General features: G+C 36.2%; 1 protein-coding gene and 1 non-coding gene across 2 annotated transcripts; both read left to right on the forward strand.

Moving 5' to 3' along the window:
• The first annotated feature begins 1,311 nt into the window (after window positions 1–1,311).
• LOC121268679 ((3S,6E)-nerolidol synthase 1-like) lies at window positions 1,312–3,698 on the forward strand. Its single transcript, XM_041173019.1, has 7 exons — window positions 1,312–1,547; window positions 1,636–1,903; window positions 2,001–2,379; window positions 2,467–2,685; window positions 2,783–2,921; window positions 3,012–3,260; window positions 3,357–3,698. Exons 1-7 carry the CDS (start codon window positions 1,335–1,337, stop codon window positions 3,648–3,650), a joined length of 1,761 nt encoding a protein of 586 aa, XP_041028953.1. The 5' UTR covers window positions 1,312–1,334; the 3' UTR covers window positions 3,651–3,698.
• A 7,532-nt stretch (window positions 3,699–11,230) lies between these two features.
• LOC121268723 lies at window positions 11,231–11,337 on the forward strand. The gene has a single exon (XR_005941234.1). It is a non-coding gene; the product is annotated as a small nucleolar RNA R71 (small nucleolar RNA).
• Window positions 11,338–12,346: the final 1,009 nt, after the last annotated feature.

Here is a 12,346-nt window from a genome sequence, read left to right on the forward strand (position 1 = left end):
GTATATTGTTAATGAAAAGAGTACCAGCGGATTAATTACTTAATTTTTTAGTTACGGCCAGTACTCTTACATTAATTAGCTAGGCATCTTATACTGGTGTTATGAAAAATGATATAGCTGATACAATGCACTGTGTATATATTGATCTATGATCATGTGGATCATGATCAACGTACGTCTTGAGTTACAATTGATCATATAATTACCAATGTGTGAATATTACCAACCATATTATTGCATGTGGCGCACACAATAGCTAGCTCTACAGTAATTATCAGCAGCGTGAAGCACATGATAGATATATGCATGCGCCAGTACACCATTCTATCTTTTTTTTGACAACTTTCTTTATTGAAAAGAAACTAAATATTCATGTCTTTTAATTTGTGGAGCATCATGAAAAAGAAAGGAAGGGAATCTTCCCACGCAACAGTCAATTCAAAATTATGATCGATTTGAAGTGCGTCTCAAGGGTAGTAATCCTAGCTGGATTTAATCATGACTTGTGTAAGCGTCGTGCACTCATTTTAAAAAAAAGTATGATCCACCAATAACATTTTTTTTTTATGTATTTATTTAATTTTTTTTAAAAGAAGTGTGCGGCGTTTGTTGTAAATATCATTTATAATTCCTTATTTGACCAACAATATTTGTGGCAGTGGGTAAGACAAATTTATTGGCCTGTTTCTCATTTTATAGCTTTTACTTTTTTTTTCAAATACTATCTTAGCTATTAAAGTACTAGGAGTTACTGATCTATATTGTCAAGCTGTTGTGAAGAATATACCATCTACATCATTTATATTGTAAGATTTGATTTGTAAGATTTAAATTTTAAAATTTATCTTCCAAATCAATTATGCCATATAAGCATTTTTTTTAGATGTACTATACACACCGGTTTGAAAATTGAATATTTCTTCAATGTATACCTCATTTTGGACCTAAGTATGAACTAATTTTCAAATATAAATTACAATAACTAATGTATCAAAACAATAATAAAAAGAAGAAGAAGAAATGGCTGGCTAGCTAGCTTGGAGGGTACGTAATTAGACCCGTGTGAAAAAAATAAATCGCTTTTTTTAGGTTCCTTTTAAGAAAAATGAACCAAAATCTCTACTGTTAAATGGATGAAACATGGAATAAGAACCAAAATCTAACAAATTCTGCTTGCATGTTTTGTTTGTATCCGCAAACGTGTTGAACGTGTGACTTCCAAAATGATTCGAAACAACCTATGATTCTTAACGTGTGGCTGCCTATAAATTGGGTCGATCCAAGCATTCCACAGACCATATATCTCTTGTGGATACATCATACTCATTCTCGCCATGGTATCCATGTCCACTAAAACCTTATTTGCAGCTTCCTCCATCAATCCTCCAATTGCCTCCAGCAGAATTCAGAAAACTGCAAATTCAAATCCCTTCAGCCTTACTTCATTGCCAAGTGCCCACAAGCATTGGAAAATTTCCCAAGATCATGATACATTTGCTTCTACTCCTTTAGAATATCCAAACTACGGAACTAAGAAGCATGATTTTGTAAGAGTATTGTGCATGTCACCTCTGATCTTTATCTGTTCGTTTTGATTCATTTCTGGAGCTGTTTGACTGATCTCTTTGTCTGCAGGGCGGGCTCAGCGTCCAACATTCCCATAAATTAGAAGCATGTAGGCGTGCACTAAGGAAAGTAGGAAAAGATGATGGTTTCGAATGTTTAAACATGATTAATGCCATCCAACGCCTCGGCATTGACTACCACTTCGAGGAAGACATTGATGCAATTTTAAAAGGGCAATATGCAAAATACATTGCTCATGGTGATTGCGGTCAGAATCTTCACGAGGTTGCGCTACGCTTTCGACTGTTGAGACAACGAGGTTACTATGTTCCTGCCGGTGAGTTAGTACTCCCCGTTACCTGTCTTGTTTCTTTCTCAGTTTAAAATAAAAGCGATAATGAGACTAATTCTCAACCGTCTATTGTTTATAACAGATGTATTTAACAACTTCAAGGACAGGGAGGGAAAGTTTGACAAAGAACTGGATAACGACATAAACGGATTGATGAGTTTCTTTGAAGCTTCACAGCTAAGTATAGAAGGAGAAGACATACTAGATGAAGCTAGCAGCTTTTGCGAGCAGCTTCTGAATGAGTGGCAAATCAAACATCCTGATGACAACCAAGTCAGTGTTGTTGGGAATACTTTAGGGAATCCTTACCACAAAAGTTTGGCAAGGTTCATGGCCAAGAGGTTTTTTGGTAATTTGAGCGGCACAAATGGATTATGGTTGAATGATTTACACCACCTAGCAAAAATGGATTTCAATATGGTCCAATCCATTCACCAGAAGGAAATTGTTCAAATCTCCAAGTAAGTGTAACAACAACTTGATGATTTACTACTTTACAACTGCAGTGATTATTTTCCTTATCTAAAAGTCAATCTCTGTCATCTTAGATGGTGGAAAGATGTTGGTCTGGCACAGGAACTGAAGTTTGCAAGGGACCAACCGCTCAAATGGTACATAGTTTCCATGGCCTGTCTTACAGACCCAGACCTATCCGAGGAAAGGGTTGAGCTCACAAAACCCATTTCTCTAATCTACATAATAGATGACATTTTCGATGTTCATGGAACGCTTGAGGAAGTCACCCTCTTCACAGAAGCCATCAACAAGTATATATGCATCTTAAAATACAGGATTACTTCTTTTCTTATCCGTCTCAACCGGTGTATATATATTCATAAATAAAATGTTTTAATTTGCATGCAGATGGGATTTTGCTGCACTTGAGCAATTACCCGAATACATGAAGATATGCTTCACTGCTCTTAATGACATCACTAACCAAATCAGCTACAAGATATATCAGAAACATGGGTGGAATCCCGTAGATTCTTTAAGAAAGACGGTAAATACATAATACTTTCTATGCATTAATCTTATCTAATAAATGAAGGCATTGATCTTCATCATGAAAATCACGAATTATATATTGCAGTGGGCGAGTTTGTGCAACGCTTTTCTGGTAGAGGCTCAATGGTTTTCTTCTGGGCAGTCTCCAAAACCAGAAGAATATCTGAAGAATGCAGTTGTTAGTTCAGGGGTACATGTGGTACTAGTTCACATTTTCTTCCAATTGGGACATGGCATAACAAAGGAAACTGTAGATCTTGTTGACAACGTACCTGGTATTATATCTTCACCTGCCACAATTCTTCGGCTTTGGGACGACTTGGGAACTGCCATGGTAAGTATGCTAGCTACTCTTGAATATTGGTACTTCATGTCCTAGATCGTTCTTTTTCAGACTAAAATAACATGCATGTTCTTGATGAGATTGCAGGATGAGAGTCAAGATGGCCACGACGGATCGTACATAGATTATTACATGAAAGAACACAAGGATTCTGCAGTCAAAGAAGCACGAGAGAAGGTTGTCGATATGATTTCAGATTCATGGAAAAGACTAAACAAGGAGTGTTTGATCTCTCCAAATCCATTTCCAGCAAAATTCAACGAGGCTTGTCTTAATATGGCAAGAATGGTGCCCTTGTTGTATAGTTATGACGACAACCATGACCTCCCAAGCCTCGAGGAACATATGAAATCCGTGCTGTATGAAAGTGTGCCTATATAGGGCAATATCCTAATGAAAAAATAAAATAAAGCCTAAGCTTTCTTCTTATATATGGGCGGGTGGGTATCCATACCTGCCATTCGCCCGTTTGCTTTTATTTTAAGATGAATCCGCCTGCTCGGGATGATGATTTTTTGCTCGTTACCCCCGCGGGCCGGGTAGATTGGGAAGCCAGCTTGGATTCTAGAGGCGCGCTGCTGATAGCTTTCTAAATCTGTCTTCTAAGTGCAGAAGCTATCAAAGTAACACATGAATGACTTCTATAGTCATTTTCACAGAGATAATAGTATTCATGCTGAGCAAATATATAATGAAGTATATTTTGTGTGAGGAACTTGTTTGTGAAAGGACTATTTACGCAACTAAGAAAAAAAACAAGAAAAGTATATTTATGTATTGATTTGGAGTGTATTAATGAAGAATGGTTTGGATCTTTTCTCTATTTTTTGAATAATTTTCTGAATGCTTGTAAACTTAAAAGAAATGGAAATTGAAAGAAATGAAAAAGGAAAATTAATGCTAGAGAAATGGGTGCAGGAAATGTAGAGATTGCAATAATATCAAAACAAGTTACTCAAAATGTCAAACACTTGGGCTACAACTAGTCTAAGCAATTGTAGCCCAAAACCTTGAAGATTTAAAACCAGATTTCTAGTCACAAGTATCTATAGAAAGTAAATAAATTTACTATGAATTGCAACCATGAAAAAATTTGAAAATATTACCAAGTTTCTGCTGTGCCTTACGTCAATAGTAGAACAAGAACAAGGATTTCTGGTTTTGACTAATCTCAACAAAATCAACTTGCAAAACTATAGAATGGATTTTTTTTTTCATATCATAATCACTCTAATCAGTAGTTTAGAGCAAGAGAATCTAATTCTTGTAGCTCAAACTGTAAACTTAGCCTAACATCATTCTCTTAGGAAAATGGAAAATAAAACAAGTAAACTCCAACTCATAAAAGGGTGCTCTGTGCAAAAACAAAGCTGCCGAAAAAGAAAAAAAATTCCAGATCAACTCTCCCTAAGAAAATAAAAATCCCTAAACAAATAGTTTGAAAAAAAAAATGCCAAAAACGAGAGAGAGCTCCCGCATAGAAATTCCTTTTCTTTTATACCGTGCGTGATTTCCTTCCAGGTTCCTATGTTCAAGCCCCTACATTTTTCGTCGTTCCAGGTCCTGTAGTTCGCGTTTGTGAGTTGTTCTGCCTCCAGCCTCTGCAGTGTGCCACTATCCTTCCACTCAGTCCCGTGTGAGCTGCTCTTCTTGTGAGGCCACAATCCCTACAGTCCTGCGTGCGTGAGTCCACTCCCAACTTGAGGCCAGTTGCTGCCTTACTGTCCCACATCCCACTCATCCGTAACTTCTTCATCCTCCCTTTTCCTTTTTTTTTTTTTTTTTTTTTTTTGGTGTGTTTTAGATCCCTAGCCCCTTAGCTGCGTGGGTCTGCTATCTAGTGCATTATTTTGGGTGTTGCTGTGCTAGTTGGGTATTCGCAAGATTACCCATGTGCTTTATCATCTTTTCTCATAATGCCCTACAACATATAAGTAAGATATGAGAGGAGTAAAAGTTGGGATATTAATTTTGATGTGGACCAGTTGCATAAATCTTTTTAAGAGCAAAATATCATGATTTTAACGTTGAGTCAAGTACTAAAAACTACTACATAATTAAGTGCTTATTTCATTTTTTGGTTAAACAATTCATTCACTTTAGTAGCTTAATCATGTAGTTTTTGACATTTTATCACACCCCCCCCCCCCAACTAGCTTCTTGCTAGTCTCTAGCAAGTAATGTGAAAAAAAATTGAAGGATCCAAGAGTCAGCCATTGAACTTAAAAGTCTCTACAAAAAATCAAATAATATTGAGGTCTTGGGCATTAGAGTGTAGTCAGGTCAGGTTATAGTTCAACACAAAGGCTTATAGAATTCTCAAAAACTCAAACAAATGAAATGTATTTAAGCTACAAATCTTTGAGTGCATCAAGTGTGTGAACAAATTAGCGTTTGTTGGTTTCAAGATTTCTCACAATAGTTTTAGCCTAGCAACTTTTTCAAGCAAAACAAAAAGGTTTTTACTCCAATTCAAAATCATTACATTAGCGACTTTCACACTGAAAGAGCTTTTTTAAAAAAAAAAAAAAAGAAAGAAAAGAATCCGTGTGATAGGTAGCCTTTTCCAATGCACTTTGCACCAATTTTTTTTTTTTTTTATTGGAGTATCTCTTTCACTTTTCCTAGGCCATTAAGATATGGTTCATTGTAGTTCTTGTTAATTGTTTAGAAGAAACCACTGGTTGGCATCAAACAAACAACAAAAAGTCTCTGCTTGTGTCAATTAAGGTCATCAATCAATAGCTTTGAAATAAATTTCCCAAGTTTGAGTTGCTAAGACTTATCATAAGACTTATTATAAGGTCTAGTGTTGAACTTAAACCTAAACCAATGGGAATTAGTGTAGCCCAAGACTGCAACTATCTAATCTTAAGTAGAGAAGTGTGAAAACAGTAACTTGGCAACAAGAAAAAAATTCAGACCCCACAATTATAAATCTTGAGAGACTAAGTGGTAGAAGACTCTCCTAAACCCCCAACTAAAAATGGGCAGTGTCCTCACTGCAAATCATGAATAAAACAAGGCATCAAAGAAAATAGGGTGAAGGAAAATACCTGAGATGGTTGAAGGGATCATGAAAGTAAAAATAAAACCAGAAATAAAGGAAATAAATAGTGCTGAACCTGAAAAGATAGACTGAAGAAAAAAAAAAAAACAAGGAAAGAACAAAACATATAAGTGAAACAAATAAAAGTAGAAAAAAAAATTAAAGCAAAACAGAAATAAACTAAGGATCGTGAGAATAAGTGGGATCTTCCAAAGGAATGGAAGTATCCTCATGTGAAAGTTTTGCCAAAAAATGTTTAAGTCGTTGGCCATTGACTTTGAAAGTATTTCCATTTTGAGGGTTAGTAATCTCAACAGTTCCATACGGAAATACAACCTTAACTACATAAGGACCACTCCACCTCGATTTTAATTTGCCTGGAAATAGATGGAGGCGAGAATTGTAAAGTAAGACTTGTTCATTGGGCTCAAAATTCTTCCTTTGGATGTGCTTGTCATGTAATACTTTCACGCGCTCCTTTGACAATTTAGAATTGTCATATGCATCTCGCCTAAGCTCATCCAGTTCTGAAATCTAAAACTTTCTCATAGAACTAGCATGGTCAGTGGAAAAATTAAATTGTTTAACAGCCCAATATGCCTTATGTTCAAGTTCAACGGGAAGATGACATGCTTTTCCATATACCAAGTAATAAGGAGACATGTTAGGAGAGGTTTTAAAGGCTGTCCTATAAGCCCAAAGTGCATCAGTCAACCTTAAAGACCAATCTTTTTTGTTGGGGTTGACTGTTTTTTCTAAGATGTGCTTAAGCTCCCTATTAGCTAATTCAGCTTGCCCATTCGATTGTTTGAGGGTGATATGGAGTGGAAACCTTATGGTGTATACCATATTTTTTCATGAGGGCAGCAAAAGGTATTATCACTAATGATAGCTCTAGGTATGCCAAACCTAGCAAAAATATTTTCTTTCAAGACTTAAGCACTACCATATAGTCATTTGTTTTACATGGAATGGCTTCAACCCACTTGGAAACATAATCAACAGCCGCTAGGATATACAAATAATCAAAAGAAGATGGAAATGGTCCTATAAAATCAATCCCCCCAAAAATAAAAAATCTCAATGACCAAAACGGGTTGTAAAGGTGTCATGTTTCTCTTAGTGGCTATGCCTAGTTTTTTACATGGTTCACAAGTTTTGCAAAAATTATACGCATCCTTAAACATATGCAACCAATAAAACCCATTTTGTAAAACTTTTGCAACGGTTTTATGTGCAGAAAAATGTCCCCCACAGGCCTTATTATGAAAAAAAGAAAGAACAGCTTGTACTTCATGATCAGGCACACATTTCCTTATGATTTGGTCAGAACATTATTTAAACAAGTAAGGATCATCATAGAAGAATGACTTTACCTCATGCTTGAATTTTCGTATGTCTTGATCACTTCAATTGGGTGGAGTTTGTCCTGTCACCAAAAAATTAACTATGTTAGCAAAGCAAGACAAATTTTCAACTGCATTAATTGTTCATCGGGAAAAGAGTCAAGGATAGGGACAGTGTGCTCATTTTCAACAAATGTAAGCCGAGACAAGTGGTCGGTGACTATGTTTTCAGCACCCTTCTTGTCCTTGACGATAAGGTCAAACTCTTGGAGAAGAAAAGTCCATCGGATTAAACGTGGTTTAGCATCCTTCTTCGACAATAAGTACTTTGACGCTGCATGGTCAGTGAAAATAACCATATGAGAATCAAGAATATAAGTTCGAAACTTGTCTAATGCAAAAAATACAGCAAGCAATTCCTTTTCGGTGGTAGAATAATTTCTTTGGGCTCCATTTAGAGTTCTTCTTGCATAAGAAATGACATGTGGGAACTTATTTCTACGTTGTCCAAGAATAGCTCCTATGGCTACATTGCTAGCATCACACATTATCTCAGAAGGGATAGACCAAACAGGGGGCTGTATGATAGGGGCTGTAGTGAGCAAAATTTTTAGCTTATCAAAAGTATTTTGACAAGAAGAGGTCCATTCAAAAGGAACATCATGCATAAATAACTCACACAAGGGCTTAGAGATAGAACTAAAATTTTGAATGAATCTCCTATTGAACCCAGCATGCCCAAGCAATGATCTGATCTCTTTTACTGTTTTGGGTATAGGAAGCATGGAGATAAGCTTAATCTTAGCTTTATCAACATCAATACCTCGTGATGAGACTATGTGACCAAGAACTATGCTTTGTTGAACCATGAAATGACACTTTTCCTAATTGAGAAGCAAATGCTTCTCTTCACACCTTGCTATAATAGCTTGTAAGTTAGTCAAACATGCATCAAAAGAACTACCAAACATTGAAAAATCATCCATGAATACTTCCAAACAGCTCTCAATCATGTTGCTAAAAATACTAAGCATACATCTTTGGAAAGTAGCTGGTGCATTACATAGTCCAGAAGACATTCTTCTAAATGCAAAAGTGCCAAACGGGCAGATAAAAATTGTTTTCTCTTGATCTTCAGGCGTTATTTCTATTGGGTAGAAACTAGAAAATCCATCAAGAAAGCAATAGAAATCATGGCCAGCAACGTTTTCTAACACTTGATCAAGAAATGGCAAAGGGAAATGATCTTTCCTAATGGCGGCATTCAACTTCCTATAATCTATACACATTCGCCATCCAGTAGAAATCCTGGTAGGAATTAGTTCATTTTTCTCATTTTTCACAATAGTAAGCCCAGATTTGGTGTTCGCAATAGGGTAGATAATTCCCACGTCAAGTAGTTTCAAAACCTCTGTTTTTACTACCTCTTTCATGGTAGGATTTAGTCTCCTTTGCATCTCCCTAGAGACTTTAACATTTTCTTCTAAATAAATCATATGAGTGCACACAAGAGGATTTATACCTTTTATATCCACGATTGTCCATCCAATAGCACATAGGTGCTGCCTTAAGACTTCCATTAGTCTCTCTTCTTAGTCATGAGTGAGTTGGGCTGAAATCACCACTGGGAAGGTGTTGTCCGGACCCAAAAATGCATATTTCAGGTCATTCGGCAATGATTTCAGCTCTATAGTGTTGGAATTTCATTTGCTGATGGCTTCAAACTTGCTGCCAATGGTGGGAGCTGCTCAATTTTTGGCCTCCATTTTATATTCTGCATTAAAAACAGGAGAAACATTAATGGGGGTGTCATCAGTGATAAGATCACAAAATATTTTCTAACTCAAACAGCAGGTCAGTGGGCTGGTATGCCAAATAAGCCTCTTCCTCAAGCATGCTTTACAACAAATTTACTTCTTGTACATCTTCCAAGTCTTGAGGTTGCCTACAAATATTAAAAATGTTTAGTTCAAGGGTCATGTTCCTATAACTCAGCTTTAAAATACCACTCCTACAATTTATTAATGCATTTGAAGTAGCAAGAAAATGTCTCCCAAGAATCACAGGTGCTTGAAAAGAAGATTTTGGTATCAAGTGAACATCCAACACAACAAAATCTACGGGGTAAAAAACTTTATCTAGTTGAACTAAGACATCCTCAACAACCCCTCTTGGCATTTTAATTGATCTGTCCGCTAGTTGTAAAATGATAAGAGTCAGTTTCAATTCCCTCAAACCAAGCTGCTCATAAACATTATAAGGCAGTAAATTCACACTTGAACTAGATCTAATAATGCTTGGCCAATTTTTAAACTTCTTATAACACAAGCAATTGTTGGTGAACCCGAGTCTTTATATTTTGGTGAGGTATTGCTTTGAATTATGGCACTGACCTGCTTAGTAAGAAATGCTTTCTTTTGCCCATTTAATTTCCTTTTAACAGTACATAAATCTTTTAGAAACTTAGCATATGTGGGAATTTATTGAATAGCATCCAACAAAGGGATGTTAATCCTAACTTGTTTGAATATTTCTAAAATTTCAGATTGGTGTTTGTCTTTGTGCATGGGAGCCAATCTTTGAGGAAAAGGAGCAGGTACAGGACATGAAATCTTTTCAATTTCATTTTGTTCAACCTCACCCTTTTCAGCCTCATTTTGTACAGATTTAGAGACCTTACCAGCCTTGTCTAAACCTTGAGTTGGAATGTTCACCACCCTACCATTTCTCAAAGTAGTGACTACCTTTACTTGCCTTACATTTGAACTCTCAACTGCTCCTTAAAGTGGCTGACTTTGTAGATTGGGTTGAGGTTGTGCAGGAAATTTTCCTTTTTCTTGGGAGCTCCAAGCCGTAGTCATCTTTGTAAGTGTGCTCCGAATGTCATTTATCGCTTGAGAGTTTTGATTGTTGATTGTTGCTTGACCTTGCATAAACTGCTACGAGGTGTTTGACAGTTGTCGTACCGTCTCCTCAAGTCCTTTCTTTTGTATTGGAGGTGCTTGAATTGTGAGTTGAGAGGGTCCCGGAGCCAAGGCTGCTGGAGCTACTTGCTGGTCACTCCTCCACCCAAAATTTGGGCGGTTTCTCCATCATGGATTGTAAGAATTAGAGTAAGGACTAGAATATGGTTTATGTATCATATTTACAGCATTAGATTGGCCCAACAATATTTCTTTGAATGTAAGGATCATGGGACACTCATTAGTTGAATGCCTATGATCCTCACATATGCCACACTTCTCAAAATTTTTATGGACAACATGCACTTCATTCACTTTTTTCAATTCCATGGCTTCCATTTTTCTGGTCAGCAAGGTTCTTTTAGCATGCAAATCATCATCTTCCTTTAAAGTATATTTTTCATGATCAGACTCAACTTGCCTAAACCTATCATGCACATCAATTGTGTTCCAAGATTGAGCATTTTCAGCAAGGTAATCAAAATATTCGAATGCTTCCTCAGGCTCTTTGTTGAAAATTCTCCATTACACATGGTTTGTACAAATTGGCTCATTTTAGGTGTCAAACTTTCATAAAAAAAACTTATCACAAGCCAATTTTCATAACCATGATGAGGACAAGCATTTAAAAGATCCTTGAACCTTTCCCAACTTTGATAAAAAGTTTTGGAATCTTTTTGGGTAAAGTTCATGATTTGTCTTTTAAGTGCATTTGTCATATGTATTGGAAAGAATTTATTCAAAAATTCAGTTTGCATTTCCTACCATGTGCCTATGGTTCTAGGTCTTAATGAATTCAATCATATTTTAGCCTTATCTTTCAAGGAAAATGGAAACAAATTTAGTCTAATAACCTCCTCAGTGCATGTCCGGTCTATGAATGTAGAACAAACCTCTTCAAACTCTTTAATATGAAGGTAAGGGTTCTCGGATTCCATGCCATGAAAATGTGAAATTAATGGAATCATTTCAGGTTTGAAATTAAAGGCATTTGCATTCAAAGGTTGGATTATGCATGAGGGTGTGCTAGTTCTGACAGGTTGTAAGTAATCTTTAAGTGTCATGTTCTGATTTACTACTTTCCTATCATGATTCTCATTTTCAATCATGTTACTATTAGTGTCAGAAGATGACTCAATAGAAAGTGATGTTGAGGTAAAAGATGTTAGTGATTATGTCCTAACCAACGAGAAGTTTGGTCCCTAGTCCAACCAGTCATACAAACAAGAGCAGAAAAAAAAATATGTAAGACAAACAAGAAGAAAAAATAATAAAGTAAAATAAAACAAAGAAGAATGTCACCCAAGCTGTGAAGAGGTTCACTGCACTATAAACGTCTTCCCAACAGTATGAGAATGCTCCGATAAACACCAGTGATCCCCGGCAATAGCGCCAAAAACTTGATAGCTTTCTAAATCTGTCTTCCAAGTGCAGAAGCTATCAAAGTAGTACATGGATGAGTTCCATGGTCATTTCCATAGGGACAATAGTATTCATACTGAGCAAACATGTAATGAAGTGTATTTTGTGTGAGGAACTTGTTTGTGAAATGGCTATTTATGCAACCAAGAAAAGAAACAAGAAAAGTATATTTATGTACTGATTTGGAGTGTATTAATGAAGAATGGTTTGGATATTTTCTCTATTTTTTGAATAATTTTCTAAATGCTTGTAAACTTAAAAGAAATGGAAATTGAAATAAATGAGAAAAGAAAACGT

Source organism: Juglans microcarpa x Juglans regia, chromosome 5S (genome assembly GCF_004785595.1).
Source record: "Juglans microcarpa x Juglans regia isolate MS1-56 chromosome 5S, Jm3101_v1.0, whole genome shotgun sequence".
Lineage (NCBI taxonomy): Eukaryota > Viridiplantae > Streptophyta > Magnoliopsida > Fagales > Juglandaceae > Juglans > Juglans microcarpa x Juglans regia.